The sequence below is a fragment of the Suncus etruscus genome, chromosome 5, assembly GCF_024139225.1.
Source record: "Suncus etruscus isolate mSunEtr1 chromosome 5, mSunEtr1.pri.cur, whole genome shotgun sequence".
NCBI classification, from domain to species: Eukaryota; Metazoa; Chordata; class Mammalia; order Eulipotyphla; family Soricidae; genus Suncus; species Suncus etruscus.
This window is the reverse complement of record NC_064852.1, coordinates 19,335,887-19,344,579: the sequence shown is the minus strand read 5'-3', so window position 1 is coordinate 19,344,579 and position 8,693 is coordinate 19,335,887. Positions and strand designations below refer to the sequence as shown.

The 8,693-nt window shown below is 43.8% G+C and overlaps 1 protein-coding gene across 1 annotated transcript in view; it reads left to right on the top strand.

Annotated features, from left to right (window-relative positions):
- The window catches only part of SETX (senataxin), a 51,720-nt gene that overhangs the window by 21 nt on the left and 43,006 nt on the right, over window positions 1–8,693 (top strand). The window contains exons 1-3 of the mRNA XM_049774103.1: window positions 1–172; window positions 788–1,001; window positions 3,289–3,398. The exon at window positions 1–172 is cut by the window's left edge and continues 21 nt beyond it. Of these exons, the coding sequence (XP_049630060.1) occupies window positions 1–172; window positions 788–1,001; window positions 3,289–3,398 (496 nt within the window). The remainder of the gene's footprint in view (window positions 173–787; window positions 1,002–3,288; window positions 3,399–8,693) is intronic.

Sequence of the window (8,693 nt, the reverse complement as noted above, 5' to 3'; positions counted from 1 at the left end):
TTGCTGCTGGTGTACCCCAGGCGGCAGCTCTACCATCAGCTTTCTGAAGCAATATGCAACCCAGACGTGCCCGAGCAGTGAGTTTCAGACGGCCAATGAAGATCTTTGCTTCTGCTTGGAGTGTGTGATAGAATACCACAAGGCCAGGGATGAGCTGCCCTTTTATCATGAGGTAGGCTTTGGTGAAAGGGTGAACGACAACTTGGTCAGTGTCTGCCCCAGTTCCCAGTTACGGCTTTTACTGGGCCCCATGGTGCTCAGGAGGACCAGGGCTCCCCCTAGCAGTATTGGGGGCACCTTGATCAAATTGGCATAATCTAAATATGGACTTGGAGCATTTATCTTAGGATCTAACTCAAACCATAATCCTTTGAGATCTAGACAGCCTAGAAAAGATGGATCGTCATCCTTGAAAATCTGTGTGGAAAGAACTTTTCTGTTTATCCCGGTGGTGCTGGGACATACTATGTGGGTGGGAGGAGGGGGGATTGAACCGGGGTCTACTGCTTGCCAAGCAGGCGTTTATAGTTTGTCTTGTCTTAGGCTTTCATTTCCTGTTTGTATGGAACATTGATAGCCCTGGGAAATACTGCTTGTGCTCCACCGACCATGTACTGTGTCTCATATCATAAGGCCCATATTTTTTTAGCTGATATGAGCAGTGTGTCTGGTGCTTCTAGAAACGTCTCAGTTTTTATTTTGCATTTTGGAAAAGGTTTGGAGCACAGAATTTGCGTGTTTTGTAAGCTAAGGTTCAGAGCACACTGCCCATTCTTTGTTCCTGTAGGTGTTATGGGAATTAGAAATTGCCCGGATTACGAACTACTTTGAAAAATCCATGAACGCGGAACTCGAGGATGATGATGAGGTGTATATAGTGGACAATAACGGAGATGCCCAGCCCTTGGACTTTGCCACTGGCCATGACTTTGAGAACAAGATCCGGGTTCCTCTTCTGGAGATCCTGAAGTTCCCGTATCTGCTCTTAGATGAACGTGTCAGTGAGTATCTTGCTGGTTCTTCGGATAGGATCATTTCATTCCTCTATGGAAAGAGGGCTGTCTAGGTTTCCTGCGAGTCAAACTCTTTTTTGCTTAATATCTATGTACGGGACTGAACTGTTCCCCATCAAGGCTAAGTGAACTGTGTAGCGCGCGCACACACACACACACACACACACACACAAGATGAACTATGTAGCATGTGTTGTTACATCACGGCTGCCACTGAATATTGACTCGACTAGTCTCCAGTTCCTCTTGATTCTTGGGGTATTTCTAATGGTTTCTTAAGTGTGGTGCCACGGAAGTTTTGGACTAGATGCTACTTTGTTGTGAATGCAGCCTTGGAAGAATACTCGGCTGTGTCCTTGGCCTCTGTCTGCTGGCTGCCCCCTAATACCCCATTCCACCTCCCCGGTCATGACAGCTACAATGTCTCATTAGGCAGTGGGAGTAAGAATAGGGTGGCACAGGCAGTCTGACAAGACACGGCATTGCAGAGAATTAGAAGTAAGCCAGTATATTTGAGGAACGTAGGATTTGAGGATGCCTTCAAAGCCAGTGTTGAAATGGGATTATTCATTCAGTGAGAGACAGACATAGTAGACTTTGCACAGGGCAGGGGGACTTGACTTCTTTTATTCCAAAAAAGGTCCCTGAAGGTCAAAGTGTAAAAGGCGAATGTGATTTTTTTTATTTCTTTTTTAATTTTAAATAATTTTTATTTAAAGACTGTGTTTACAAGGTTGCTCATACAGATTCCCCCCTCCCACAGTTAGTTGTTCATGATTCAGTTACAGTCATACAATGTAGAACAACATTTACCAGTGTTCATTCCCATCACCAATGTCAACAGTTTCCCACTCACCCTCTCTGATGTCCTCTTCCCACCCACCCACCTCTCCCACCTTTTTACCTCTCTCCTCATTTTTGCTTTATCTTTTGTTTTTATTATCTTTAAGCACCGTGATTACAAATATGATTGTAGTTGTATGATTTCAGTCATGTAAAGAGCACCCCCCTTCACCAGTGCAATATTCTCACCACCAATGTCCCAAATCTCCCTCCTCCCCACCCCACCCCCACCCCACTTGTACTTGAGACAGGCTTTCTACTTCCCTCATTCATTCACATTGTTAGGATAGTTCTCAATATAGTTATTTCTCTTACCAGCACTTACCACTTTTGTGGTGAGCTTCATGTTGTGAGCTGCACCTTCCAGCCCTCATCTCTTTTTGTCTCTGAGAATTACTGCAAAAATGTCTTTCATTTTTCTTTTTCTTTTTTTGTTTTCGTTTTTTGTTTTTGGGCCACACCGGCGGTGCTCAGGGGTTACTTCTGGCTATCTGCTCAGAAATAGCTCCTGGCAGCCATGGGGGACCATATGGGACCTGGGATTCAAACCAACCACCTTAGGTCCAGGATCGGCTCCTTGCAAGTTAAACGCCGCTGTGCTGTATCTCCGGTCCTTTCATTTTTCTTTTTTGGTTTTTGGGTCACATCTGGCATCTCTCAGGGGTTACTCCTGACTCTACGCTCAGAAATCGCTCCTAGAAGGCTCAGGGGACCATTTGGGATGCTGAGATTTGAACCACCGTCCTTCTGCATGTGAGGCAAACGCCTTACCTCCATGCTGTCTCTCCGGCCCCAAACCATTCTTTGTTTAATCTCTCCAGTCTCTCATTTTTCTTAAAACCCATAGATGAGTGAGACTATTCTGCGTCTATCTCTCCCTCTGACTTATTTCACTCAGCATAAGAGATTCCATGTACATCCATGTATAGGAAAATTTCATGACTTCATCTCATCTGACAGCTGCATAATATTCCATTGTGTATACGTACAATTGTTTCTTTAGCCATTCATCTGTTGAAGGGCATCTTGGGGCATCTTGGTTGTTTCCAGAGTCTGGCTATTGTAAATAGCGCTGCAATGAATATAGGTGTGAAGAAGGGATTTTTTTTTTTATTATTACTGATGAGGGAGAGGGAGAGAGAGAGAGGGAGAGGGAGAAGAGAGAAATTCAAAGTACACAGCACAAACAGTTTGTTGTGTAAGGGCTGTTGCTGAGAAATTCAAAGTACACAGCACAGTTTGTTGTGTAAGGGCTGTTGCTGAGAAATTCAAAGTACACAGCACAAACAGTTTGTTGTGTAAGGGCTGTTCCTGCACTTAGGTTAGAGTATTGATAATTTCTGGCCTCAGTTTAAAAAAAGATACTTGTGATTGACCTGAGCCAAATGGGTCTCTGTGAGTGGATAAGCCTCATTTCTTTTGCTTCATGCAGATGAGCTGTGTGTGGAGGCGCTGTGCCGGATGGAGCAAGCCAACTGCTCCTTCCAGGTATTTGAGAAGCACCCGGGGATCTATCTGTTTCTGGTTCACCCCAATGAAATGGTGAGTAAATGTGCCACAGCATGAAGGGGCTTCTAACCTGTCTTCTCAAGAAGGGACTACAGTGCATGTCTTGTGTGAGATCCTTCTTTCTAAGAGCATCTTTCACTTTCTGAAGACTGTTAGGAAAGCATAACATTTATATCATATTATACAGTATTTGCATAGTGTTGGATATTGCAATATACCCGTTTTATTTGCACAACAATTAAAAAATATTTTTGTTTTGTATTGTTTTGGGGCCATGCCCATAGTTGTTCAGGGGTAGTCCTGGCCCTACACTCAGAAGTTATTCCTGACAGGGTCAGGACCATATTGGATATTGGGGATCAATTCTGGGTTGGCCAAGTACAAGACAAATGCCCTATCCGCTGTGCTATCGCTCCAAGCCAAACTTTTTTATTTTTTTGTTTTTTGGGTCACACCTGGCATCGCTCAGGTGTTACTCCTGGCTCTGCACTCAGAAATCGCTCTTGGCAGGCAGGGTGGGGGGACCATATGGGATGCCAGGATTTGAACCACTATTCGTCCTGAATCGGCTGTGTGCAAGGCAAATGCCCTACTGCTGAGCTATCTCTCCATCCCCCCAACTTTTTTGTTTGTTTGGTTTTTTTGGGTCACACCCGGCAGTGCTCAGGGGTTACTCCTGGCTCCATGCCCACACTCAGAAATTGATCCTGACAGGCACAGAAACACCACATGGGACCATATGGAATGCCAGGATTCGAACCACCGTCCTTCTGCATAGAAGGCAAACGCCTTACCTCCATGCTATCTCTCTGGCCCCTCCCCCCCAACTTTTTAATTTATTTAGGTTTTTGGGTCATCCCCAGCAGCGCTCAGGGATTCCTCCTGGCTCTGTGCTCAGAAATTGCTCCTGGCAGGCTCGGGGGACCATATAGGATGCCAGTATTCAAACCACTGTCCTTCTGCATGCAAGGCAAACACCCTGCCTTCATGCTATCTCTCCGGTCCCCCAACTTTTTATTTTTATTTTATTTTATTTTATTTTATTTTTTTAGGCTTTTGGGCCACACCCAGCAGCGCTCTGTGGGGTTATTCCTGGTTCTGCACTCAGAAATCCCTCCTGGTAGGCATGGGGATCATATGGGATGCTGGGATTCAAACCACCATCTGTCCTGGGTAACTGCATGCAAGGCAAATGCCCTATTGCTGTGCTATCTCTCTGGCCCCAACTTTTTATTTTTAATTGGTTTCTATAATTTGTTCTGTTTTTTTTGTTTTTGTTTTTTTGTTTTTGTTTTTGGGTCACACCCGGCAGCGCTCAGAGGTTACTCCTCGCTCTGTGCTCAAAAATTGCTCCTGGCAGGCTCGGGGGCCCTTTGGGATGCTGGGATTCGAACCACCTACCTTCTGCATGCAAGGTAAATGCCTTACCTCCATGCTATCTCTCTCGCCTCAAATTTTATTTATTACTTTTTTCCTTCTTTATTTGAATATCTTGATTACATAAATGATTGTGATTAGGTTTCAGTCATGTAAAGAACACCCCCCTTCACCAGTGCAACATTCCCGCCACCAATGTCCCAAATCTCCCTCCATCCCACCCCACCCCCACCTGTACTCCAGACAGGCTTTCCAGTTCCCTCATTCATTCACTTGATTATGGTAGTTCCCTGTGTAGTTATTTCTATAGCTGTACTCACCACTCTTTGTGGTGAGCTTCATGGAGTGAGCTGGTATTCCAGCCCTCCCCTCATTGTCTCTGAGGATTGTTACAAAAATGACTTTTATTTTTCTTAAAACCTATAGATGAGTGAGACTATTCTGCGTCTCTCTCTCTCTCTCTCTCTCTCTCTCTCTCTCTCTCTCTCTCTCCTTCTGACTTATTTCACTCAGCATGATAGATTCCATGTACATCCATGTATAGGAAAATTTCATGACTTCATCTCTCCTGATGGCTACATAATATTCCATTGTGTATATGTACCACAGTTTCTTTAGCCATTCGTCTGTTGAAGGGCATCTTGGTTGTTTCCAGAGCTTGGCTATTGTGAATAGTGCTGCAATAAATATAGGTGTGAGGAAGGGGTTTTTGTATTGTATTCTTGTGTTCTTAGGGTATATCCCTAGGAGTGGAATAGCTGGGTCGAATGGGAGCTCAATTTTCATATTTTGAAGGAACCTCCATATCGCTTTCCATAGAGGCTGTACTAGCGCTGTACTAGGCGGCATTCCCACCAGCAGTGATAAGAGTTCCTTTCTCTCCACATCCCCACCAGCACTGATTGTTCTCATTCTTTGTGATGTGCGTGTGAGGTGGTATCTCATTGTTGTTTTGATTTGCATCTCCCTGATGATTAGTGACGAGGAGCATTTTTTCATGTGCCTTTTGGCCATTTGTATTTCTTTTTTTTATTTTTTTTTAGTTTTGGGCCACACCCGGTAATGCTCAGGGGTTACTCCTGGCTATGTGCTCAGAAGTAGCTCCTGGCTTGGGGGACCATATGGGACACCGGGGGATCGAACCGCGGTCCGTCCAAGGCTAGCGCAGGCAAGGCAGGCACCTTACCTTTAGCGCCACCGCCCGGCCCTGTATTTCTTTTTTATCAAAGTGTCTGTTCATTTCTTCTCCCCATTTTTTGATGGGATTAGATGTTTTTTTCTTGTAAAGTTCTGTCAGTGCCCTGTATATTTTGGATATTAGCCCCTTATCTGAAGGGTGTTGGGTGAATAGTTTCTCCCACTCAGTGGGTGACTCTTGTATCCTGGGCACTATTTCTTTTGAGGTGCAGAAGCTTCTCAGTTTAATGTATTCCCATCTGTAATCTCTGGTTCCACTTGCTTGGAGAGTGCAGTTTCCTCCTTGAAGATGCCTTTAGTCTCAATGTCCTGGAGTGTTTTACCGACGTGTTGTTCTATATACCTTATGGTATCTGGTCTGATATCAAGGTCTTTAATCCATTTGGATTTTACCTTTGTACATGATGTTAACTGGGGGTCTGTGTTCGCTTTTTTGCAAGTGGCTAACCAGTTCTGCCAGCACCACTTGTTAAAGATATTTTCCCTGCTCCACTTAGGATTTCTTGCTCCTTTGTCAAAAATTAGGTAATTGTATGTCTGGGGAACGTTCTCTGAGAACTCAAGCCTATTCCACTGATCTGAGAGTCTGTCTTTATTCCAATACCATGCTGTTTTGATAACTATTGCTTTGTAGTACAGTTTAAAGTTCGGGAAAGTAATGCCTCCCATTTTCCTTTTCCCTAGGAGTGCTTTAGCTATTCGAGAGTGTTTATTATTTCAGATGAACTTCATAATTGTTTGATCCACTTCTTTGAAGAATGTCATGGGTATTTTTAAGGGGATCGCATTAAATCTGTATAATGCTTTGGGGAGTATTGCCATTTTAATGATGTTAATCCTCCCAAACCATGAGCAGGGTATGTGTTTCCATTTCCGTGTGTCCTCTCTTATTTCTTTTTTTTTTTTTTTTTTTTTGTTTTTGGGCCACACCTGGCGATGCTCAGGGGTTACTCCTGGCTGTCTGCTCAGAACTAGCTCCTGGCAGGCACGGGGGACCACATGAGACACCGGGATTCGAACCAACCACCTTTGGTCCTGGATCAGCTGCTTGCAAGGCAAACGCCACTGTGCTATCTCTCCGTGCCCATTTCTCTTATTTCTTGGAGCAGGGCTTTATAGTTTTCTTTGTATAGGTCCTTCACGTCTTTGGTCAAGTTGACTCCAAGATAATTGAGTTTGTGTGGCACTATTGTGAATGGGATTGCCTTCCTGACTTCCATCTCTTCCCTATCATTATTAGTGTATAAAAAGGCCATTGATTTCTGTAGGTTGATTTTGTAGCCTGCCACCTTCCTATATGAATCTATTGTTTCTAGAAGCTTTTTGGTAGAGTCTTTAGGGTTTTCTAAGTAGAGTATCATGTCACCTGCAAACAATGAGAGCTTGACTTCTTCCTTTCCTATCTGGATTCCTTTGATATCTTTTTCTTGCCTGATTGCTATATCAAGAACTTCCAGTACTATGTTGAAGAGGAGTGGTGAGAGCGGACAGGCTTGTCTTGTACCAGAATTTAGAGGAAAGGCTTTTAGTTTTTCTCCATTGAGGATAATATTTGCCATTGGCTTGTGGTAGATGGCTTCAACTAGATTGAGAAAGGTTCCTTCCATTCCCATCTTGCTGAGAGTTTTGATCAAGAATGGGTGTTGGACCTTATCAAAAGCTCTCTGCATCTATTGATATGATCATGTGATTTTTATTTTTCTTGTTGTTGATGTTGTGTATGATGTTAATAGATTTTTTTTTTTTTTTTTTTTGGTTTTTGGGCCACACCCGGCAGTGCTCAGGGGTTACTCCTGGCTATCTGCTCAGAAATAGCTCCTGGGGCCCGGAGAGATAGCACAGCGGCTAACTGAGCAGACAGCCAGGAGTAACCCCTGAGCACTGCCGGGTGTGGCCCAAAAACCAAAAAAAAAAAAAAAAAAAAAAAAAATCAGAAATAGCTCCTGGCAGGCACGGGGGACCATATGGGACACCGGGATTCGAACCAACCACCTTTGGTCCTGGATCGGCTGCTTGCAAGGCAAACGCCGCTGCGCTGTCTCTCCGGGCCCAGGGCTAGTATGTTTTTGTTGGGTTTCAGTCTGGTTGTCCTATCAAGTGCTGATAGGGCCATGTTGAAGTCTCCCCCAATGATTGTGTTATTATTGATTTCTTCTTTCAGATTTGTCAGTAATTGTATTAGATAATTTGCTAATCTCTTGTTGGGTGCATATATGTTTAATAGTCTGATTTCTTCCTGTTGCACATATCCCTTGATTAGTACGTAGTGTCCATCTTTGTCCCTTACCACTCTTCTGAGTATAAAGTTGGTGTCATCAGATATTAATATGGCCACCCCAACTTTTTTGAGGGTGTTGTTTGCTTGGATGATTTTCCTCCAGCCTTTGATTTTGAGTCTGTTTGTTCTGACTATTCAGATGTGTTTCTTGTAGGCAGCAGAAGGTTGGATTCATCTTTTTGACCCATTTTGCCACTCTGTGTCTTTTAATTGGTGAATTTAGTCCATTGACATTGAGGGAGATGAATGTCATAGGATTTAATGTCATCTTTGTAGATAAGTTTGCTGCGTTTGTTGGTCTCTCTTGTCTTAGAGTAGACCTGTCAGTTTTTCCTTTAAGGCTGGTTTATCTGTGAAGTTTCTGAGCTGTTGTTTATCCATGAAGCTGTGTATTCTTCCTCCAAACCTGAACGTGAGTCGGGCTGGGTGCAGTATTCTCGGTGAGGCATTCATTTCATTCAGTCTTGTTACAATAT